General features: G+C 38.6%; 1 protein-coding gene across 1 annotated transcript in view; it reads left to right on the forward strand.

Annotated features, from left to right (window-relative positions):
- The window catches only part of ttc33 (tetratricopeptide repeat domain 33), a 54,615-nt gene that overhangs the window by 8,011 nt on the left and 20,511 nt on the right, over positions 1–26,093 (forward strand). Inside the window, exon 3 of the mRNA XM_003216202.4 lies at positions 25,895–25,976. Within this exon, the coding sequence (XP_003216250.1) occupies positions 25,895–25,976 (82 nt within the window). The remainder of the gene's footprint in view (positions 1–25,894; positions 25,977–26,093) is intronic.

Below are 26,093 nucleotides of genomic sequence, written 5' to 3' on the forward strand. Positions count from 1 at the left end.
TTGCTTCAACATTAAAATTAAGTTTTTAAGTGGGTCTGGACACTTTTTTGAAAGAAGGAGCTGTATTTAAGTATTTTTCATGATGGATATATATACTGTAGTTTCCATGACCAGAGGCAGTATGTCTCTATAAAGGTGACAGATTTTGTTGTTTATTTGTTCAGTCACATCCGACTCTTTGTGACCTCATAGACCATCCCCCACCAGAGCTTCCTGTCAGTAATCGCCGCCCCCAGTTCCTTCAAGGTCAACCCAGTCACTTCAAGGATACCGTCCATCCATCTTGCCCTTGGTCGGCCTCTCTTCCTTTTCCCTTCCATTTTCCCCAGCATCATGATCTTTTCCAAGCTTTCCTGTCTTCTCATTATGTGGGTAAAGTATTTCATCTTTGCCTCTAATATCCTTCCCTCCAATGAGCAGCTGGGCATTACTTCCTGGAATATGGACTGGTTGGATCTTCTTGCGGTCCAAGGGACTCTCAAAATTTTCATCCAACACCACAGTTCAGAAGCATCTATCTTCCTTCGCTCAGCCTTCCTTATGGTCCAGCTCTTGCATCCATAGGTTACTATGGGGAATACCATTGCTTTAACTATGTGGACCTTCGTTGCCAGTGTGCCAGTGACAGGTCTTCATATCCTTCTGGGCTTTCCTTTGGCAGCTGTGGGAATAAACACTGGACTGAACAGGCATTTGGTCTGATGTAATATATTGTTCATATATGAATGGGATAAGATTTACTGCAGCTTATCAGTACATATTTTTTATAAACAGCTGTTGAAATGTTGCACCATTTTTAATATAAAGGATCTATGTTCAAGCATGAATATCTTTTCCAAGTTTTTCAGATATTTCTGTCCACCCTTCATATTTGGTAATTATTGTCTCCCCATTTCTCCTTTTCTTTCTCATATGTTCATGTTTTAATCTAGGTTTAAGAGTGAGCTTACTGATAGACACAGACACCATTAGTCATGCATCCTGTCTGTGTATAGCTCCACGTGTTTACTGTGTGGCTGTGCTGGATATCAGAGCTCTTAAGATTACTTTGTTAGTTGCTGATTGGCAAAGTGACAATGTTTTAAAAAAGCTTGCTTCCTTGAGACCAAGGCTCATTATATGCAATTTCCAAACACATGCTTCCTTCCGTTCTTCTCTAGAATGTTATAATACTAGCAGCATGCAATAATGTTATCTCTTGAGTTAAAGGTACATTAGATACTGATTTGCTGGGAGATACAGGAGTAGCTAAATAAATGTTCTTTCTCTGATGCCACTTACTTTTAAACTTGGTAAATGTTGACAGAGGACAAATTGTTAGAATTGCTTAATCAGTTAAGGAAGCTGGCACTTCTTACATCAAGGTAATATGAACAAGTGACATTTCTAATGAGCTAAATAATCACAGGGGAAATGAAGCAGCTGTTTAATAGCATGTAATACTGTTACGCAAGAGGATAGGAAATGAAGAACAGGGCATGCAGTGCTAAGAACAAACACAGTCAGCCCTCTGTACCCAAATATTCTGCATTAATGGCTTCCACCATCAATAGCTTGAAAACCTTGGATTTTCCATTTTAAATATTGGACATCATTTAACTATGCCATTGTATGTCCTATCCTATCCTATTTGTCGTCGATCCACTCCTTTGGGCTTCATGCAAATCTACCATTTGCCAAAATATACGATCTTGTGCTTTTCTTTTCCATTTCTGTTCAAATAGCTTAACCATCGAGTACGAGATCTGCCCAAGGGCTGCTTATTGTCTCTTGGTATCCAGTTTGTTAGTCGACTTGTCCATTGGTTGTCTTTTGTTCGTGCAATATGCCCTGCCCATCTTCTTTTTGCATTATAGATTACATTGACCATGTTCCGTACCCCGGTTCTTTGACACAGCTCTTTATTACTGATTTTATTTCTTATTGTCATGCCACACATCCTTTTTTCCATTGCTCTCTGAGTAACTGCCAGTTTTTCCTCCTCTAATTTTGTTGTTCCATGTTTCAGATATGGATAGCATTGCTGGTAAGACTGTGGTGTTGAAGATATCTGCTCTAACCTTCATTAGTAGCTTATCATCTGTTAGCGCTGTCCGGTTTCGATTAAAAGCCGTTCAAGCAGCCTTGCCCATTTGCCAAATTATTCAACTGTACTTGTTGACCAAGATATACATATTCAGTCACTTCCTCAATTTCATCTCTGCTTATAACAATGCAGCCGTGGACACACTGCTCATTTTTCATCCATTTCTTTTTTTTTCAAGTTCATTTCCAGTCTTACTGATTTTGAGAGTCGCGCTAGTTGATGGAGATCATGTTGTAAATCTTCTAGATTTTTGGTGAAAAGAACGTGACCATCTGTGAAGAGGAGATGAGAAAGTTGTTCGCTGTCAATTGAAATCCTGCCTTTAAATTTAATTTTTTGAAAGAGGCTTTCCAAAGTCACTGCAAACAGTTTTGCCGATATTGATGCACTCCTTTGTCTATTCTGATATGACACTTTTCTGACAACAGTTTTATATCTGTTGTGCACCCTGTATTGATGCTTTTTATGATGCTAACATACACTGGATTTACACCTGCTTGGTTCAGAGCGTTAAGGATAGCATTTATCTCAACTGAATCGAAGGCTTTTTGGTCACCAATGAAAATAAGACAAACTGGAACTCGATATTCTTGTTGCACTCCAGACCTGGAAACACCTATGATCACCACACAAAAGTGCAGGAATATAAGCAGACAGTTTATTGTAAAAAACAACAATATAAAAGCATATAAAAATCAGGGATAAGAAAGGAAGATATTTATTGGGCCTTCTTTTGTTAGCCACGCCTAGTCCCCTTCGGGGTGAGAAGGGCAGAATATAAATGCAGTAAATAAATAATCCAAAAAGGTTTAGCAACAGGTGATATCCAAACAATAATCCGAATGTCTCATAAAGTTCCAGAGGTGACAAAGTTCAGGAGCAGCCCGAAATCACAGATATAGAATAAGTCCACAATCATGAAGATACAACTAATAACACTTGAACAGGAGTACATGAACAGAAAACTTCCAGGAAATATTAAATCCAAAATCAAAGTTTGACTTGAACCAGGAACAAGAGAACTCAGGCTTAGCTTCTCACTCTTACGCAGTGTTGCCTGAATTGACCTTAAGGTAAACAACTTGTTTACTAGACACCCATGAAACCATTCCATTTCCCATGAATTTCTTTCACAACTTTCCTATGTAATCTTGCTGAATGACGGAATCTATTTTTGGCTCTGATTTGTAAACAAAGACCTTTGTTGATCTCCATAGCTCCAGGTGGGTTCCCATGGGAACCCTCCTTATCACGCAGCTCTTCACTCGATTTCTTGTCTGCTGTTGCTATTTCTAACTCCCCTGAATGCCCTTGAAGTCCTGCACTTCCCAAGCCGGTTTTCTCAGTGAGAGAACCATCATTTTACAGACTTGAGGGCCCATCACTTTGTGCCACAGGAAAGCTCAAAATCCTCTCTGAATCATTAGTTAAACCATCAGCCTCTGGTGACTGCTCTACAACAATTCTCTGCTTTTTTCCAGTAGCTGTCTGACTGCTTGGATATCATCAAGGATGGAGTAGCCACATCTGAAACCTGCTTATTCTTTGTTGATTTCCACATCTTGAGATATTCTTTGTAGCAGGATGTTTGTGAACAGTTTACATAGTTGACAGAGGAGTGTAATAGGACAATAGTTGCTAAGATTTTCTGTGTCTCCTTTCTTCATTAGAAGTACGATTTCAAATGTTATCGAATCTTTAGGGAAGATGACATTTTGCAAGTATTGCGTAAAATTTTCTGCAATCGCCATTTGAAGATTATAACCTCCCATTTTTGGTATTCTATTCTTATTCCGTCTTTTCCTGGGCATTTATCTTGCTTCATTTTACTTATGGCCGCATCTACCTCACTCAATAATAATATTGAGATTTCTTCCGTCTTAACATATGGTTCGATTTTGACAAACTGCACTTTGGAATCATATAAGTTGTTATATAAGTCTTTGCATATCTGTTTCATTTCCAATCTATTTGTTACGCGCATTCCGTTTTAGTTTTTTAGTGCAATTAGTAGCTTTTTCTTCATTTGCAGCTGCTCTTCCTCTTTTTAAAAACTTTTCTTGTTCTTGGCAGCCTCTCTTAATTGCATAATCCGATATTCATCATAGTCCTAGCCATTGTATGTAATGGGGCTCAAATATCCATGAATTTTTTATATCCCCAAGAAGTCCTGGAACCAAACTCCAGTGTTGCTTTCCAGAAAATGTACCAGACTTTTGGACTTTATAAACTATCACACCTTTATAGGCAGTCCAGGCACTTACATTTACAAGATGTGCAGGTTACAGATAGAAAAAGCAGCCCTGGGTCAGGTGCGTCTTCACTTCACTAGCTGCCATTTTTGATTGCTTCATTATAACAGGACATGAAAGACATTTTTACTGAACCTTACAGACTGTTTAGTGCTTGGAAGAGTTGCTCTTTAGGAATCTTACTGTTAGCATTGGTAATTCCGGCTGGGGAAGTTTGACACTTGCAATTCAAAAAAAGCAACTTCTTCAAACACTGGGTAGATAGAAGTAAAATCTAAGTTGGGTTCAAATTATCTGGAGGCCGGGCTTTCTAGCCAGGCCTCTTTGCAGCCACTGAGGTTCGATGGCTTTTAGAAAAGCTGGAAGATTTTGCACGAGGTTTGTTAGATACTGCATACACAACATGTGGAAGTCAGTAATCAATTTATTCATTTTATTTATTTCAATTATTTTTCCCCCACCCTTTTCCCCCGTGGGGACTTAGGGTGGCTTACAAGTGGCAATTGATGCCGTTACACCGTTATACAATGAACTAAAACGTTAAAACAGTTTAAACAGTCATAAAATACAATATACAAAGTTTAAAACAATGCAAAGTGCTTATGCTATTCATCCACCAGACCTTATACAAGAGCCTTAATTCAGACCGCGTCGAAGCCAACACATTCTTCAAACGCCTGCGTACATAGCCAGGTCTTCAGTTTTTTTCTGGACCCCAGAAGGGATGGAGCCTGCCGAATGTCACTGGGGAGGGAGTTCCATAGCCGGGGAGCCACCACCGAGAGGGCCCTGTCTCTCGTCCCCACCAGCTGTGCCTGTGAGGCGGGTGGGACCGAGAGCAGGGCCTTTCCAGATGATCTTAAGGTTCTCGTGGGCCCATAGGGGAACATACATTCGGACAGGTAAATTGGACCAGAACTGTTTAGGGCTTTGTAGGCCAAGACCAGCACTTTGAATTGGGCTCGGTAGCATATCAACAACCAGTGGAGCTGGCTTAACAAGGGAGTAGTACTCTCCCTGTATGCCACCCTGTATGGTCAAGAAGGTTGACATTAGGCTCTGCGGATGTGCAGGCCTTTATGGCAAACAAAACAAAGCAGGTGCAGTTCTGAATAAAAACGAAAGAGGCATAGTATGATAATTGGAAAGTAGGACCTCAGTGAACCTGGAACAGTTTCTTCTGCTGTAATCATTTATACTAAAATGACTCTTTGTTGTTTGAGTTTTGTTCTGTAGTCAGAATGCCTGTATCCACACCAAAGAAAGATCTTTCAGATGATTCACTATTGTTTTTAAAGGGCCACAGATAAAAACCTCAAAAAAGTGGGAAAAACCATTTGAAAAAAAACAAATGATTACACATTTTTCACATAGAGAAATGATGACTGAAAAACAGAAAACCTGTGTGGGAGGGAGAATGGAATGGAGATGCTACAACTCTGAATTGAGCACTGCAACGTTTTGCAGGTTGAGTTCATTTCCTTTATTGTTAGTGTTTTTTAACTTTAGCAAGAGTTAAAATGAATTTCTGTAGCATCCCCAATTAATTAAATAATTATGGTACATCAACAAAAATAAAATGGGTGGGTACATGGATGGTTTAGGTAATATGGGTCATATGAAGTGACTTTCTGGAACACTGCTGAACAGCATTCCATATTGCAGCTCTGTGACCAGGTCCCATTACTAATTTGCAGAACATATAAAGATTTTTATTATAAGAATTTTAGTAATGTTTGATGATTTTATCCCGTGATCAAAACAGTATTCCAGTCCTAACTATCAAGATTTGGAGTTGTAGGTCTTGAAAATTAGCATCAACGTACTTTTTCTTGTTAGTGTACAGAGTGACTAAAACACATGACATGAGAAAATGTATGATGTAATGTAAAGGTAGGGTAGCATTAGCATTATTTTAAAAAGTGTTAAAGCAGACTGGAAGACCTTGACTGAAGCTCTTGTCTAAATAACAGGGAGACAGCCTGACCTCTGTGGCTGTGATCACTGGAGCCATTGCACCATTTCTGAAGACAAATTTAGAGAGAAACTATTGTATACTGATAATTTATGTGTCCAGAGGATGCCTTCAAGTCTGTGGGGTGGTTTCAAAAACTGGGTAATGACAGACCTTGTCACCTATGATGTTTAAAAGAAGCTCTGGATAAATTAATGAGGATTCTCTTTCAGGAGACTTGGTTGTTATGAAAATCAGCTGTAACTGAGCAGGTCATGGCTGTTTCTGGTTACAGTGAGTCTGAGGAGAAAGAGGGATGAGCTCATAATGAAGGTCTCCAAAGTAGTTTTCTCTGCAGTGTAAAAAAATCTCAAATATGACAATTGCTTGAAAGAGGAAGTGAAATGCATTTGCCTTGCCAGTTACCATAGTAGATGCATGGAGTGGGGTGGGGAAAACTTTCTGGGAACTGATTTAACCCATACATACTAATGAAATGGAAAGGATGTGACATCTTCTTGTTGCTTATCTCCATACAGAGACCCTAAAATCCAGAAGAAGAAGAAAAAGCATTAAATAGGCCCTCCACTTTCATTGGTGTTAAGCATCCAGGGCTAGTCAAAGAGTATGCATTCCATCTGAAATCCTGTGGCTGCCATACTCTTCACCTATTCTTTCAGTTCTAGTGTGATAGGGTACTCTGTGAAAGTGGAAAAACCACAAATGAAAAAGATTTTTTTAACCTGAGAGAATTTTTAAAAACTCTCTAGGTCCTCCAGCATTACTTTATGATTAACCTCTCCTGGAGGTTGATCATAGAATTGTACTGGAGGACCTAGACATTCCCAGAAAAGTTTTTCCTCTAGGTCCTCTAGGCTGACTGTATCGTTAGCTTTTGGAAGAAATTGACCATAGAGGCTTCCTGGCGGACAAGAGATTCCTAGAGATAATATATTAATCAAATCTGTGAAAAATCACATCCACAAAAGTTAAAACTACAAATGTGGCGGGTTAATTGTACTTTTAAAGAGATGTTTACTTGGGCATTAAACTTTTTATTGCTCTACATTGCAGAATGACACTGAAAAGAGTCACTCTTACAGAACAGACATTCAATTTTCTAATGGCATCTCTTTTTCATTGGCCCTTGGCCAGCAATCACTGGTTGCCTGTGGCTTTCAGGCTGATGAGTAGATACAAGGTTAAATTAAACCATCATATCTACAAAAGGGGGCAACTTCATTGTGTCTGTGGGCTATATTCACACTTGGGTAAATCTAGGAAGCCCACACATTTTTTCCAGAATTCTTTAAAAAACATCCCCAGCCTTTTAGGCTTGTGGCGGGCTTTAGAAGTTTCTAGTCTAAGAAGCCTTCCTTTGAAACAGGGAAAGTCACTTCTGATTTTGGAAAATCTCTCGAATTCCCAGTTTCCCTTGTGGTGAAATGGCTTCTCGTGTCCCCAGGTGAGCTTTTTAAATTAAAGAAACTATACAAATTGGGATGTTTGTTGGAGAATGCACTTTGCCGACTAGGGACTCATTACCAAATCGACGGTCTTCTGTGGGGACATTGGCCAGGAAATCCAAGCCCATCACTACATAGATCTGTGGCCTATGTGGGTTATGCTGCAGTGGCCCCTGAACCCAGGACAATGTTCTTGTCATTAACTAACTTTAACTTTTCACTCACTAAAGAACCCTTCTTATGGGGAAAATGTAAGGCTCCTGAGGAATGCTGTGCTTCTTTGCATGTATCTCCAAAGTGGAAGCCTCTTCAAGAATATAGTTTATTCAGGTAAAGGATGCTCATTGTTTTAATTGTGTTCACTTTTAAATGGTTTAATGTTTGCAACAAACAGAGCTCTAAACCTCTGATCTCTGAGAAATCTAGCTTTTCTTTTGCTTGTGTGAGAAAGACAAAGCTGATATAGAAGAAAACATGAACATTACATTAAAACAAAGAGCATTGTAGTCTGTTCTGAATGCAATCTATTAAAGTGTCAAGCAGAGTACACTCATTTCCAGAAACAGTTGAAAAATGAGAGGAAAACCCCGACACTTACCAAATACTGATTTTCCTATATGAAACGGTCTCATTTATTGAATGATCACTATCAGACATTTCTGCATCTTCTGGTCCCATCATACCACATACATGTACTTTTTGCAACACCTGGATTGTGACAAGCACCTCTTTCCATTCACTTATTGGTTTTATTTGATTTAATTTGAGCATTTGCAGACACAGATCCAGTTTCTTTCACATGCTATGGCAGAGAAAAGCAATCCACTCATTCAGCTTGCAAACCCCTCAAAGGTCTTTATTTGTCAGTGATCCCACCTCTTGGACCTGGGGGAGCAGAAAAACAGCAAGTCCAATTAGGGTAGGTGTGGCTGGGTTGCTGCCAGGGGATCTGTACCCACCCAAGTTCGGCTCAAAACAGCAGCCATGGAAAAGGCAGCGATATCTGCAAAATAATCCCGAAAGATGGTTGTCAAATTCTGCTGACACGGCTCCTCTCTGAGTATGTGCTTTAAACAATAACTACATTGCAGGGAATTTTTTTAGCAATTTTGTCCTATTAGGCAGAGATGTTCTTTGAGCAAGTTTGAGGTTTTTTGCAGCATCAGAGCCTGTAGTATGCCTACCTTGGGCGTACGGTTCAAATATTCAATTTTTTTACATATTGGCGGGGATGGTGTGCCCCTCTTCTCTGTGAAATTTGAGCACTAACTGCAACTTCAAAAAAATGAATTGTTACATGAATATAACTCCAGATTTGTTGTTAACTTATGAGCTGCTTAATTTAAATGTGTTCTGATTGCTGTATGGAAAGATAATATAAATGTTTATAATTTAAACCGCATTTAAACAAAACAATAAAGGTCTAAATGGGCCTTATGTACTAATGAGTACAATGATGATATTTTAACATCATTATTGTGTCTTCACAAAGTTGGGGCAGAGGAAGAGTAGCAACAGAGAGCAATCTTTATGGTTGATAACTTTTCATTATCAGTACAGTTAATCTCTTTCCCTGACAGTCAGGTGACTGTTTGCAACAAAATGCTTTTTACCAAAGGGAGACAATCTCAAGCAATATTTCCCAAAAATGAAATGCTGAGTTCCAAGAAAGCTGTTTCTGTTTTTCAAATGTCTGATGATCTTTGACTTTTTTTTTCTTAATGTTGTTTTCCAGTATGTCTCAGGACAGGATCTTGCACCAAATTTGACCTTCCCATCAATGTCTACTATTTCTTGTGAATCAAGAAAACTTAGTTCTTGTGAATCATAGTGTAATAGACCAGAATATAGTTTAGAGAAAATTAATCTGTAAAATCCTTCTGGAGCCCATCACTGCATTGAAGAATCTAGATTGCTTATCATATTTCTACTTGACATACCATAATAACACTGCTATACCACCAAAATCTAGCCAATTATTTTGAATTGTCTTTTCAGGCTTCCTATAATTATTTCTCTGTTTCCATTTGGCTGTGCCTAAGCAGGAAAAATGGTGACAGCCAGTGGCTTCACTGGGATTTTCCACTCACTGTGGATTGACCCTCACTTTCCATAGGTCATTTCAAAATCCATAATTTTGACCTAGTAGAAGAGACCACAAGGGCCATCTACGTCCAACTCTTACCATGTAGGAATACACAATCAAAGTACTTTTGACAAATGATTATCCAATCTCAATTTTCAAATTTTCCAATAAGGAGACTCTGTCACACTCCAAGGCAGAGTATTCCAGTGCCAGCCTGCTGAAACAATGGATATTGGCTAAACCAATACTTGTGTAGGTAGTCCATTGATAATTGGGGCTGCTTTATCAGGCCTGTCATAAAGGCAACCTATTTCATTGGAACTTAATTTCTAAATAACTGTGCTTCGCATTCTTTTTAATTCTTTCTAGCATCTCTTTTGTTTAGTACAGTAGAGTCTCACTTATCCAACATAAACAGGCTGACAGAACGTTGAATAAGTGGAAATGTTGGATAATAAGGAGGAATTACAGAAAAGCCTATTAAATGATTTTACAAATTAAGCACCAAAAACATCATGTTTTACAACAAATCTGCAGAAAAGCAGTCCAAAACATGGTAATGTTATGTAGTAATAACTATATTTATGAATTTAGCACCAAAACATCTCAATATATTGAAAACATTTGACTACAAAAACATTGACTACTAACAAATTGACTACAAATGAAGATGGAACTGCATAAAATGAACTTACAGTAGCAACATTGTCGGAAATTAAATCCATAAAAAGTTCAATCCTTGCTGCCTAGAGAAACAGCTGTGGATCAGGGCGGGAGACAAACTGCGTTGGATAATCCAAAACATTGGATAAGCGAATGTTGGATAAGTGAGACTCTACTGTACTTTGAATGTGGTAAATTTATAAATTTGATATTAAAATGATGACATTATCTGACCAGACTGGATGAAACCTCAGTGGGGTTTTTTTTATAGCTGAATGGTTCTGTGGATGAGAAAAATTTCTATTGCCTTTTGCTTCTTATATATCTGTTTGTTCTCACTTGTCTTTTTATTTTAAAATGAACACCTGACAGTTCTGTAACTACTACTAGTGTCAGCTCAGAAACAGAAGATATAGGGAGTGTACCATTTAACTAGCTAGCACAACAGGAAATTGTTAGCAAAGCCTCCCAAGTCAATCCACATTTTTGAAATTTTTGCTTTATTAAATAATAAAACTGTCTTTCCTTAGACAGGTTAGAATGTCTATTTCCACTCATAAATGTGCATTGAAAAATTAATTCCTGTCTTTCATTCTCTTTTTAAAAATCTTGATTTTGAAGTCAATACGCTCAAAGTGAATACCTTTAGGGTTTTTAAAGAGAAGCCTGTAACTGCCAACAAATTAATATGGCCAAAGTACCAAGATAAAGCTGTTATCTCAGTTGAAATGCCTCTAATGTGCTGAGTTTCTCAGGCTTCCAGTTCGTCATCACTATAATAAATAATTGTGATTCAGGGAAAGGTGTTGGCAACTAAATCACTTCCTGTCACCCTTTTTGTGGTGGTGCCAATTGTTAATTAGTCTTATGTGGCCACAGATCATTCATTTGCCTATGTATGTAATTGCGGCCAATTTTTTTTAAAAAAAATATTTCCAATAAGAAATGTTTGCTTCCAGCTCTACCTAAAAATCTGCCTAGACCCTAGATAGTTTTCAAGGATCTATTAAAGCACCCGCTCTGATTAAGGTTTAAGGACAAGAGTTATTCATTCATATTTCCCCCCTCGTTGATTTCAAATGAGATTGGTTTTACTAATATCAGAACGCACTTAAATGCATGCACAGGTATCAGGCAAAGCAGCCATGACATTATCAATACTATGATCAGGACATTTCTAAAGGTTCTGTGAATAAGTAGAAATGTAATGATGAATTGGTTGAAAGGAGTTTGGATATGCTGGATGTTGCTAATTATTGTGCTGCTGCTGTGTGTGTGTGATTTAATGATATTTATTTTAGTCTGGTTTTAATTTTGCTATTGTTTAATCTCATTTTAGCTTTTGTAACTTGTAAATGTATAATGGTATGTTTTTAATTAGTTGTAAGAAACTTTGAGTCTTCCTCTGAAGCAAAGAAAGAGTAAGTTATCCAAAGCTACCCATAGGATTTCCTTGACCAGATGGGATTTGAACTGCCAGAGTTCACTCAAATTCATATGTTGGCTTTCTTTTTAAGGTTACACCATTACTCCATACATACAATACAGCCCTCTGTTTGTACTGTCCAAGATTGTGAATTCTGTCCTTTAGTTCTTACCAAAGCTTCAACTTCCGTTATTTTAGTGTTAAGAATGTTAGAAAAGCCTAGTAGATCTGATAGAAAATTTTATGTAGATAAGCGTCCTGTGTAGGAATTAGTCTAATCTCTTTGAAAAGTCCACAAGCAGGATATGAGAGCAGTAACCTTCTCTCGCTGTTGTTTTCATCAAGTGATAATTCAGATGCATATTATCTCCGAGCCTAGGGGCACCATATGGTCATAATGATTAGATAAGGATCGAATTGTGCAACCTTTTATGTGTTGGTTTTAATGTACAGACCGTCTCCGAGTTACAAACATCTGACTTAGAAATGACTCTCAGTTATGAACGGGACTGAAACAACAGGAAGTGAGAGAAATCTACTCCTAGGAAGTGAAATTCACTCCTGTAAGAGTTATCATTGGAAAAAGATGTCTCAAATGAAGCTTTCTCATCCATTCTTGTTTCCACAAGCCATTTTTTTTTCAAAATCTAATAATCAAAGAGACAGAAAGTGAGGTGAACAGTGGCACAGACGGCAAAAGAAATACCACAAGGGTGTTAACCCTTCCCTGTGCTATCCAAACCCTCTTAATTCAGTAGAGTTCACTTCTGGGTAAATAAATACAGAATTGCAGCCTACGTTGATGTAAAATTCTTAAGAATTTTGTCATCAAGAATTACGAATAGTTTTTTAAAAGAAATGTCTTTATCTTAACTCACTTTTTCTATGTACAATATATCCATGGTATCTGCTGGGGTTTGGTTACAGGACCCTGCATGGATGGATAATAAAAACCGTGAATGCTAAAGTCCCATTATGAACACTGCCGTAGTAAACTGGTATCTTTGATAGAAAATGGCAAACTCAAGGTTTGCTTTTTAGATTTTTTTAATGTTTTCAAATTTGGAATAATTAGAATCATAGAATAGAATCATAGAATAGTAGAGTTGGAAGAGACCTCAAGGGCCATCTAGTCCAACCCCCCGCTAAGAAGCAGGAAATCGCATTCAAAGCACCCCCGACAGATGGCCATCCAGCCTCTGCTTAAAAGCCTCCAAAGAAGGAGCCTCCACCACGGCCTGGGGGAGAGAGTTCCACTGCCGAACAGCCCTCACTGTGAGGAAGTTCTTCCTAATGTTCAGGTGGAATCTCCTTTCCTGTAGTTTGAAGCCATTGTTCCGTGTCCTAGTCTGCAGGGCAGCAGAAAATAAGCTTGCTCCCTCCTCCCTATGACTTCCCCTCACATATTTGTACATGGCTATCATGTCTCCTCTCAGCCTTCTCTTCTGCAGGCTAAACATGCCCAGCTCTTTAAGCCTCTCCTCATAGGGCTTGTTCTCCAGACCCTTAATCATTTTAGTTGCCCTCCTCTGGACGCTTTCCAGCTTGTCAGCATCTCCCTTCATCTGCGGTGCCCAAAACTGGACACAGTATTCCAGGTGTGGTCTGACCAAGGCAGAATAGAGGGGGAGCATGACTTCCCTGGATCTAGACGTTATTCCCCTATTGATGCAGGCCAAAATCCCATTGGCTTTTTTAGCTGCCGCATCACATTGTAGGCTCATGTTTAACTTGTTGTCCACGAGGACTCCAAGATCTTTTTCACACACACTGCTGTCAAGCCAGGCGTCCCCCATTCTGTATCTTTGATTTCCATTTTTTCTGCCGAAGTGAAGTATCTTGCATTTGTCCCTGTTGAACTTCATTTTGTTAGTTTCGGCCCATCTCTCTAGTCTGTCAAGATCATTTTGAATTCTGCTCCTGTCTTCTGGAGTGTTAGCTATCCCTCCGAGTTTGGTGTCATCTGCAAACTTGATGATCGTGCCTTCTAACCCTTCGTCTAAGTCGTTAATAAAGATGTTGAACAGAACCGGGCCCAGGACGGAGCCCTGCGGCACTCCACTTGTCACTTCTTTCCATGATGAAGACGACGCATTGGTGAGCACCCTTTGGGTTCGTTCGCTTAGCCAATTACAGATCCACCTAACCGTAGTTTTGTCTAGCCCACATTTTACTAGTTTGTTTGCCAGAAGGTCGTGGGGGACTTTGTCGAAGGCCTTACTGAAATCTAGATATGCTACATCCACGGCATTCCCTGTATCGACCCAACTCGTAACTCTATCGAAAAAAGAGATCAGATTAGTCTGGCATGACTTGTTTTTGGTAAATCCGTGTTGACTATTAGCAATGACCGCATTTGTTTCTAAGTGTTTGCAGACCACTTCCTTAATGATCTTTTCCAGAATCTTGCCTGGTATTGATGTGAGGCTGACCGGACGGTAATTGTTTGGGTCGTTCTTTTTTCCCTTCTTGAAGATAGGGACCACATTCGCCCTCCTCCAATCTGCTGGGACTTCTCCTGTTCTCCAAGAACTCTCGAAGATGATAGCCAGTGGTTCTGAAATAACTTCCGCTAGTTCCTTCAATACTCTTGGATGTAGCTGATCTGGCCCTGGGGACTTGAATTCGTTTAGAGTGGCCAGGTGTTCCTGGACAACTTGTTTCCCTATTTGGGGTTGGATTTCCCCCAATCCTTCGTCCATTCCATGTTGCTGAGGTTGAAGATGGCTTTCTTTTTGTGAGAAGACCGAGGCAAAGAAGGCATTAAGCAGTTCTGCCTTTTCCCTATCCCCTGTCACCATCACCCCATCTACTCCTTGCAGTGGCCCTATCGCCTCCTTTTTCTTCCTTTTTCTACCAACATAAGCAAAAAAACCTTTTTTGTTGTTTTTTATGTCCCTGGCAAGCCTGAGCTCATTTTGCGCTTTAGCCTTGCGAACCTTTTCCCTACAGGAGTTGGCTATACGTTTGAATTCTTCTTTGGTGATTTCTCCCCTTTTCCACTTCTTGTGCATGTCACTTTTGAGCTTTAGCTCAGTTAGAAGTTCTTTGGACATCCATTCTGGCTTCTTTGCACTTGTCTTATTTTTCTTCTTTGTTGGCACTGTTTGCATTTGCGCCTTGAGTATTTCACTTTTGAAAAACTCCCATCCATCCTTAACTCCCTTGTTTTTTAATATCGGCGTCCATGGAATGCCGCTCAGTAATTCCTTCATTTTTTGGAAGTCAGCTCTCTTAAAGTCCAGAATGCGTGTTTGACTTGTCTTAGTTTCAGCATTCCTTTGTATTGCAAACTGCAGGAGCACATGGTCACTTGCCCCTAAGGATCCAACCACTTCAACTGTATTGATCAGGTCTTCCACATTTGTTAAGATTAGATCAAGAGTTGCTGATCCCCTTGTTGCCTCTTCTACCTTCTGGACCATAAAATTATCTGCAAGGCAAGTGAGGAATTTGTTGGACTTTGTACTCTTGGCTGAGTTTGTTTTCCAGCAGATATCGGGATAATTGAAATCGCCCATGACTACTATATCTCTTCTTTGTGCCTGTTTGGTCAGCTGTTGACAGAAGGCTTCATCAAGTCCTTCATCCTGACTCGGAGGTCTGTAGTAGACACCCACGACAAGATCTTTTTGAGTCCCGGTTCCCTTGATTCTTATCCAGATGCTTTCAAGCTGGTTTCCCGGATTACAGTCTTGCATTTCTTCTGCAACGTAACTGTTTTTGACATATAAAGCTACTCCCCCTCCTCTCCCCTTTGTTCTATTTCTGTGAAAGAGGTTATAGCCCTCAATGGTTAAATTCCAGTGATGGGAGTCATCCCACCAGGTTTCAGTGATGCCTATGACATCGTATGTGTGGTGCTGTGCTAGGAGTTGGAGTTCGTCTTGCTTATTTCCCATGCTCTGAGCATTAGTGTAAAGACATGTAAGCCCCTGTGACCTCCCCTCGAACTGTTTATTTGGGATTATTGTGCTCTCTGTACTTGGTCCTTGCTGTGTTTGTGCAGCCCTCCGTTTAGCCTTACGGCGGTTCCCTGTGGTCGTGGGTAATATAGTGTTCGCCAGGCTGTTGTTCCCCTCCCCCAGTGGATTTAGTTTAAAGTGCGCCTGATGAGGTTTGTGAGTCTGTGTGCAAAAAGATGTTTTCCTACTTGTGTGAGATGCACCCCATCGCTTGCCAGTAGTCCATCCTCTTGGAAGAGTAGACCATGGTCAAGGAAGCCAAAATGCTCCTCTTGACACCATTTTCTGAGCCAGTTATTGACCTGTACTATTTTTCCGGCCCTTGTAGAGCCATGTCCTACAACGGGGAGGAGGGATGAAAAGATCACATGTACATTATACAGTTTATAATTGAATCTGTTAATTTTTTATTGGCGAGAGAGTGCATTTAGATAGGTCCATTTCAAATTTAAAATATTTTATAAGAGTAACGTCGTTTAAAAATAAAACATTTAAAGCAGTTAAAACAGCAGCAATTGATGCTAAGCACTTCACTTGGGGTAGTGTTCATTCAAATCTGTTTTTATAGTTTTTGGAGTGCAAACTTTATAATTAAATATTCTTGTTCATATAAAAGTTTGTGGCATTTTATATACAATGTCAATATACATTCATTACATCAATTTGGATATAAAAGAAAATGCCCAGTATGCCTGTCCATTTTGCAAAAATATAATAGGTTAAAGGCAAGAGTTAGTTCCAAGTGGTATGGACCCACTGTATCTGTGAGACCTACTAGTCACCAGCCCATTCATTAAATGGGCTGGTGACTAACCCAGTATGCAGTGGTCTGAGAGTTTTGAATAATTTTGTCCAAGGACGGTGTACAGAACCAGGTTTTTAAACTGTATGCAGAGATAGCTCCCAATTCATCCGGAATGCTGATGAAAGAGGAAAAGATTAGCTCTGTCTTTACCTTCTTACTCTACAGCCCTTAGTGCTATCTCCTCTACTTTTCTGTATATTCTACCAACCAGCAATCAGGTTTTTGCAAAGCATGGCAAACTGCAGGAGGCACGGGTGATAGATGAAGATCACCGTCTCTTCTTCTACCATGGGATTTTCCGGCTGGATCAGAATTCCCTCCACAGAGCAAATGCGCTTTTCCATCTTGAGAGGTCCTCTTCTGACTCCAGACCAATGTGTGTGGCCTGTTTCACCAATTGCTTAAACTGTCCAATAGCCTGGGTTAATAGATCAACCACATACTTATAGCTCTGTGGACTTCAGACATTCCAGATATAGTCTCCAGAGTTATCTTTCTGTTTATCTGCTACCTTCCTTTAAAGAAGGGAGATTAACATTGTGTATATTACACTTCAGCAAAAATACTATCTGACTTCTGTTCTTTTTCTCATAATTTCATTTCGCATAGGGTTGCATTGTGAGTGTCGGCTTATTCTTGTTTTTGCAAACTTCTGTCAAACATATATCATACGTTCTACTAAGAGCAGAATGCCAAGCGATATTGCGTCATTTCTAGGGAAGAAATGAACTATATTAAGAACCACAAGGAGGCACCAGAGTTGTATGGTTTTTTCAGAATCACTGGTTTGTTAACTTATGAATATCATTCATTAAAGCAAGAGAAAGTCATGATAAAAAACCCCATTCTGCAATTTTACTTGCATATGCTAAAATGTATACATTTGTTACAGTTGACAAAATAGTCTGCCTCATTTTCTAAAAAAAAAAAAGATTACTTGATCTTGACTGTCATATAGTTTGTAACATACCACAAGCAGGTAATCATGTTCTCACAAATGCTTTTTCTCAAATGTGAAGTTCGTTAGAATCATAGAGTTGGAAGAGACCTCGTAGGCCATCCAGTCCAACTCCATTCTGGCAAGAAGCAGGACAATTGCATTCAAAGCACCCCCGACAGATGGCCATCCAGCCTTTGTTTAAAAGCCTCCAAAGAAGGAGCCTCCACCACACTCCGGGGCAGAGAGTTCCACTGCTGAACACCTCTCACAGTGAGGAAGTTCTTCCTAATGTTCAGGTGGAATCTCCTTTCGTGTAATTTCAAGTCATTGTTCCACGTCCTAGTCTCCAGGGCAGCAGAAAACAAGCTTGCTCCTTCCTTCCTATGACTTCCCCTCACATATTTATCCATGGTTATCATGTCTCCTCTCAGCCTTCTCTTCTGCAGGCTAAACATACCCAGTTCTTTAAGCTGAACCACATAGGGCTTTTTCTTCAGACTCTTGAACATTTTAGTCTTCCTCCTCTGACTACAATCCAGCGTGTCAACATCTCCCTTCAACTGCAGTGCCCAGAATTGGACACAGTATTCCAGGTGTGGTCTGACCAAGGCAGAATAGAGGGTTAGCATGACTTCCCTGGATCTAGACACTATACTCCTATTTATGCAAGCCAAAATCCCATAGGCATTTTAGGTGCCGTGTGACACTGGGAAGTCATTGAAGATTTATTCTGATTTTATATTGTTTTTAACTTGCATTGTTTTTAATATTTTGTAAACCACTTTCAGTCCTTTTATTGGGAAAAAGGATATAAATGAATTAACAATAAAAACAAAAATGAGGGACCCACTGTGTGATGTATTTTCGGATGATGCATGCAGATCCCAGTAGGGTGGCCTTTTGCAGTTGGCAGATCATAATTTTGTCAATGTCTATGGTTTCCAAATGCCGGCTGAGATCTTTTGGCATGGCACCCAATGTGCCAATCACCACTGGGACCACCTGTACTGGTTTCTGCCAGAGCCTTTGAAGTTCAATCTTGAGGTCCTGATAGCGACTGAGTTTTTCCTGTTGTTTTTCGTCAATGTGACTGTCACCTGGGATGGTGACATCAATGATCCAAACCTTTTTCTCTTCCACAACTGTGATGTCTGGTGTGTTGTGTTCCAGAACTTTGTCAGTCTGGATTCGGAAGTCCCACAGTATCTTTGCGTGCTCATTTTCCAATACTTTTGCAGGTTTGTGATCCCACCAGTTCTTTACTGCTGGGAGGTGGTACTTGAGGCATAAGTTCCAATGAATCATTTGGGCCACATAGTTGTGCCCATGTTTGTAGTCTGTGCAATTTTCTTACAGCAGCTGAGGATATGATCAATGGTTTCGTCGGTTTCCTTGCACAGTCTGCATTTGGGGTCATCAGCTGATTTTTCGATCTTGTCCTTAATTGCATTTGTTCTGTTGGCTTGCTCCTGGGCTGCAAGGATCAGGCCTTCTGTCTCCTTCTTCAGTGTCCCATTCATGAGTCATAGCCAGGGCTTCTGCTTGCCAGCTTTTCCTTCAATTTTGTCAAAGAACTTTCCATGCAATGTTTTGTTGTGCCAGCTGTCAGCTCTAGTTTGTAGTGTGGCTTTCTTGTACTGGTTTTTGTCTGCTGTGCTTTGAGGAGTTTCTGATTTTTGACTTCAATCAAAGCAAGTTCTTCACTTTGCTTTACATATTCTGCCAGGGCATGTTCTTCTTTGACTGCTTGTATTATTATTATTATTATTATTATTATTATTATTATTATTATTATTATCATCATCATCTCACCCCCATTCTTAACTATGAATCATTTTTAAGTCGGATGTTTCTCACTCGAGGACTGCCTGTATTTATATCTTTTCACATCAAATCTACTGCAGCTGCTAAAATCTGTGTTTCTTCAATTCTAAGGTGCACTTTTTCTCCCATATAAAAATCTCTAAAAATGAAGTATGTCTTAGAACCACTGATGGTTTTTTATATGTACAGTAGAGTCTCACTTATCCAACACTCGCTTATCCAACGTTCTGGATTATCCAACGCATTTTGTCATTACTACATAGCATTACTGCGTATTGAACTACTTTTTCTGTCAAATTTGTTGTGTAACATGATGTTTTGGTGCTTAATTTGTAAAATCATAACCTAATTTGATGTTTAATAGGCTCTTCCTTAATCTCTCCTTATTATCCAACATATTCGCTTATCCAACATTCTGTCGGCCCGTTTATGTTGGATAAGTGAGACTCTACTGTATATATAAATAAAGTCCCCCCCCCCCTTTGATGGTACTGTCTTCCAATCAATGACATCTTAGAATTGAAGAAGTATGGTCGTAAAAATAATGGCCAAATAAGCAGCAGTTAGAGATTGCAGCAGAGTTTTGCTGAACATTTTAGATTTTCCGTTCTAAGCACTTGGAAAATATAAATGAGATAAACCATTGCTGTAATGAGTACGTTACACTGACATGAGAACAACAGTTCAGTTCTTTCACAAGTCTTTATTTTTGGACTTCTTACCTGTGGAGGAGACTTCCTTGGACACTTAGTCATGCCTCTCTCTTCTATGTAGCCATAAATTTTAATGGGTACTTTAGTTATTTAAAAAAAAAAGATTTGTGATCCTGGCTACTAGAGACCTTTTTAGACATCTAATTTTCTAATCTTGCCTGCTGGACGAGGTGGTAATTGGTTCTTATTCACAAGGAAATGTTATTTTCATGCCCGTTTATGCAATAGCAAAGCCAATTAATGTCTATTCCATACTTTCCTTGTACTACTTTCCCACAAATGAGCCTAGAGTTTTAAGGTCCCTTTTATATGTCCTGCCATAAAAGTTAAACTAGTATGGCCTCTTCCCATGAAGACATGAAATGTTTTGGGCCAAATATTGTGGGGTTTCTTGCCATGTTCCAGCTTTTTATTGATTTGTTGTTTATATTTATGTATTATATTAAGATCAGGGAAGCGTGCGTAATTCTCCTTCTCTCCGCTCCTCATTATCTTCGCAACAACCTTGTGAAGTAGAGCAGCCAAGAAAGTAACTGGATCATAGTTGGATGTAAATTTGATCATGGTCCCAGGAGCCAGTTTTATGACCCTGAGACATGCTGCAAACAATGTCAGTCCCTTAAATGAAACAGAAAGTGACCAAAAGTATAGTTCAGCTTTTTGTAAAAGATAAAACCACAATGTTCAGGTCCAAAACCAATTGTAAGAGGCTTTGTGCTTTGTCCTCCAATGAAAATCACCACGTCTTCATCTTCTAGCAGTGGACATTTCTGCTTATGGTCGCTTAACCTTACACAAGTACATGTCACACTTTCTACAGGGATTTGCACAGAAAATTCTCAAACAAATTCCCTCTCCATCTCAAAAAAGTTTGAAGGGAACTGTGTAAGAAACTAACATGATCCTGTGATTTTTTTAAGAGGAAAAATGCCCCAAATGTTCCTCAAATGTTGTCTAGATCTTTCTGTAAAAGCCACCTTATTATTTTGGAATGAATCCTGTCTTATTCAGATTTATCTACTTCAGGCAAATACATACGTTTTCATTGTCTTAAGTATTGAACTGGGACTATGGGAAACCAGGGTTTAAATCCCCTCTTTGCCATGAAATTCCCTGGGTGACGTTGGGCAAATCACACCTTCTCAGCTTGAGAGAAAGGCAATGGCAATGCTCGGTGATTGCCATTCTTGGTGAGAAAATCTAGTGATAGCTTTGCTTTAAAGTCACTGTAAGTCAGAAATGACTTTAAGGCACACAACAACAACAATTGGAAATATATACTCGGAGATAGTTTCTTCAAAATGTAAAGAAGCAGAATCTATTCAACTTTTATTTGGAAATGCTCACGATACATATCCTAAGTAAACATATAAATAGCCCCTGTGAGTAATGTATGATGTTTCATTTCCATTGCATTTGGTAATACAAGCAGTACAGGCATACATGCTGGTCGAAATATTCAGAGTTTGAATGTGGTCCATAAATTGAAACACAATGAGTTATCTGAAACTATACCATTGACATACTCTATAGTCTGAGATCTATAATTTAAGTACGTTATGAGCAGGTATTACACAGTTTGTAAGTTGTTTGGAATGAACTATAAGATCTTGTAACTGCATTTATAATTTTGTGACATTAGCTAGGTTGAAATACATTAAAATTATAGTCTAGTAAAAAGAAGTACATACAGCAGATACAACCCCAAAATAGAATGGGAATCTAAATGCTGGATTACAATAGTTGGGATTTTAGTAGTTGCAACTGGGTGTATGTCTCTACAAAAGCGTCCACAGTCAAAATGCCTGCTCCTGATTTAGCTCAAATGATATTAAAGTTTCACCAGTCAACTTCGAGGATGGTTTGGGATCCATACAGAGTGTGGCAAACTCATGTAGAGAGAAAAGGTGGAAATGTTTATTGGTTTCTACATGCTTTGTTTTTGAGGCTGCTATAGCTATTTTTTTGTAGCAAAGGATCAAAGTTCTTGTGTAGGGGAGACAACATTTGAACAATTATGCTGAATTGGTTGCTTTTAGAGTGCAGAAAATGCCTTTTCTTTGGGTAGTATTTTTAAAAAAAGTTGGTAAACATTTCCATCCATTTTTTACATATGGGAAAATACATTGTGTTCCATTTTGACATGGAGAAGAATAGCCTGCATTTTTGTGTTCGTTTTGCTGACTCTGTAAACCTCGGGTTCAACTTTTATTATGGTACAAAAGTTAGGGTTTTATCAGCCACTGAACATGACAATTTAATCGCTGTGCTTTTTTGTTCTCTAGATATTTTCAGTAGCACGTCCAAAACTACATATTCTGCATGTGTTGTCTCTGTTTCCTGTGGAGTGTTTTTTGTGTGTTTCTTTAATTGCTCAATGGCATGTTTAATCCTTAACCATGGTTTATGTTGTAAGATAGTAATTCATTTGATAAAAATACTAGAGCTGTAGTTTTATGGAAATGAAGCATTTGAAAACCCTTCTTAAAATCTGATGCTTGTTATAATGAAAACATATTATTCCTTATTTGAGTGGTTTATTTAATATTTCACAAACAGTTTATCTCAATGTGGTGTTGTTAATTAGTAGTACTACAGCAAAAAGTTATGGGAAATGTCTTTATAAGTTTATAGGTGGTAACGTACTACAGTTGGAGCATGTTTCTGTGACCAAGCTTTGAAAAGCACGGCATCCTTAACAGTTTTTTAGCATTACTTATTGAAGCTATGAAAGCTGAAGAACATCTAAACAAACATTCTTTTCCCCAATACATAGGTAACCAGATCCTGGCACCGCTTTTAGAGTTAAAGCAAGGATAGCCAAACCTTAGCCCGTTATAAAAATACATAAAGGAATCCAGTAGCTCGTTTGTTTTTTTAGTTCAGGTTTTTTTTAGTATACTTTTCTAGTGGAAATTACCTGTAGTCCACAAAATTATGCTAGAATTTATTTTATTTTTTAAAAAAATCCAATATTCCTACATGACTTTTTATGCTATACCCCACTAACACATCAATCTCTTTGAATGTAACTATGATGAATTAGGGCAGGGTTCCTCAAACTTTTGAAGCAGAGGGCCGGTCCACAATCCTTCAGACTGTTGAGGGGCCGAATTATCATTTGGAAATCCCTATGCACACAGCACATGTCTTATTTTTTGTAGTGCAAAACAGCAACAACGACAATGAAAGAACAATACAATATTTTAAAATGAAAACAATTTTAACCAACATAAACCTATCAGGATTTCAATGGAAAATGTGGGCCTGCTTCTGGCCAATGAGATAGTCAAGCTAAGTAGGATTGTTGTTGTTTTGTGCCTTCAAGTCATTTCAGACTTTGGCCGAGGCCAAGTCTAAAAATAATTATTTATTTACTGCATTTATTTACCACCCTTCTCACCCCGAAGGGAACTCAGAGCAGTTGTATGTACATACAATATATTATATTATTAGCATAGCACAATATTAGCATTATATATTACTATATTGAACTATACCACTATACTGTAATATTATATGTAATATATAACATATAATTAATATTATTATATGGTATTATTATTAGTATTATATTGTATAACATAAGATTATTATCAATATTATAGGTATATACAATATATTATATTATTAAAGCTGATCTAAAAATACTATATTATAAAACTGAGGGCAGGGGCCAGGTAAATGACCTTGGAGGGCCGCATCCAGCCCCCGGGCCTTAGTTTGGGGACCCCTGAATTAGGGCATCTTGTTTCAGAATACTCTTTTTAAATAAGCTCCTATAATCTTTTTCATTTCATTTCCGGGACTAATAGGAGTTGTCAAAATATCTGTGCTTTGCCAGTTTGGGGACGACAAGGCAAATCACATGAAAATGCCTGCTCCATCAACTATAAATGAAATATTAGGATTTCCAGACTATTTATGCCATGTCTAGTAACAAATAAGACAAGGAAGACCCTGAATCTAGTTTTTTGCTGTTGGACAGCTGGAGGATTATATTATTTTGGGGGAATGTCAATAACCCTGTTGTCATAGACAGATCATTTCTTTGTGATGTTTAGTTTCGTAGTTGCAGGTATTCCCTACAGAGACATGGGGGCCTATTAGGATGGTGCACTCCAGGGACTCTGGAAGAGTCCTGAACTCTCTGGGGGATTTCATAGCTGACAGCACTGGCAAAAAACCTTAGTGTCACTGTATAATGGAGAGACAGAAAAGAATATCAACACAGTTGCTCATAAATGCCCAGTCCAGTGCCATAGAGCCCATAATTCCCTTTGGTTTAAAGCCAAGGGGGATTTATGAGACTCCTGGGGGAAATGAAACAGATTGAATGATGGTTGGAGTGCAAATGACATAGTCTCAGGGACACAGTATCCAGCGGAATGTCTAGTCAGTGTTCATGAGATCAGTTTCAGTTACTGAGGCTTGATTATGTGGATTAGACACTTGAAGAGGTTAAACCCACCTCATATAAGCTTGATTCTTACCCATCTTGGCTAATAAAATCTAGCAGAGTTGGATTGACTGAGTGGGTCCAGGGAATGGTGAATTCTTCAATATGTCAGAGCAAATTGCTTGCTGCTGTGAAGGATGTTTTCCTGTGTTATCTCCTAAAGAGGACTTTCTTGAGCCCAGAGATGTATGAGAACTATTACCTGGTTGCAAATATCCCTTCTTAGGCAAAGTGCTTGAGCATGTAGTGTTTGGGCAACTTCAGGCATTCTCAGACTAAATGAATTATCTGGACTCCTTTCAGTCTGTTTTTAGGCCAGGATACATAAATGAAATGGTCTTAGTTGTTCTAATTAGCAGGAGTAAGAAACCCTGGTACTAATTACCAGGTAGGTTTCAGATTTTAAATTTCAGTATCTTCTAGATTCTATGCAATGAGAAACTCAAAACACTTGGCAAAACAGTAAAAAAAAATAGCAACCTTTAAACATTCACATGTCCAATGATGTACATATTCCAGAAAAAATAGAAAGTATTTTAGTGTTATTTGATTTAGAAGATTTAGTTTAACTAATATATTTAGTTTAACTAATATATTCAAACACTTTAAAGATGTATGTGGAAATTATTTTGTGGGCTGTTTATAATAAGAGAATAACATATACTTCCTTTATATTTAACAAAAAAATGACATCTGAAAGAATGCTACTTTTTTAAGGACACATACCCAAGGGGAACTTACCTTCATTTTTTATTTTGCTGAGGTATAACTATAATGCCTTCAGATTTATTCATTTCATCTCTGTACTCTATGTGAGTATCGGTTCCATTTCAAATTGAGAAAACTGCAATTCATAAGAACTGGTTGAACATATTTTTCCACTAATGGAAAATGTCTGTGGGCACAGGCAGCTTGCCATATTTTGTCTTCTTTCCTTGTACTTGAATGATTGAGAAGCAAGAGATTTTACTTAATAGAAGAAAGCTTAGCAGTACATTTGTTTATTGGTCTATTCCTCTCAAGATTAGGGTTTGAATAACTAGGCATTTTATTCCATCTGATTAGTTGCAGTACAATAACCCAGGCAATTATGGTTATCTGTGTGTATGTGTGCATCGACAGGTAGACAAGGTAGAAATTTTCCCATAAAAATATAACATTGGAGAATTTTCCACCCACATCTCTGCATTTGTGTGTGTTCAAGTGTGTGTGTATATCAATGGTAAGAATGCATTCTTCTTTTAACAACCTGTAGATACCGAGAAGCAGTTCACAAATGGGATGAAGCACTTCAGTTAACACCAGAGGATGCTACCCTCTATGAGATGAAATCACAGGTAATACTGAGAGTGAAAAAAAATGTGTTCTGGCTTTGGGCTGTGATACTTTGCCTTAAAGTCCTTTCCTTTAGCATAAATAAAAATGATGCAAAAGTAGAATACGCAGCATAGTCA

This window comes from Anolis carolinensis, chromosome 2 (genome assembly GCF_035594765.1).
Source record: "Anolis carolinensis isolate JA03-04 chromosome 2, rAnoCar3.1.pri, whole genome shotgun sequence".
NCBI lineage: Eukaryota > Metazoa > Chordata > Lepidosauria > Squamata > Dactyloidae > Anolis > Anolis carolinensis.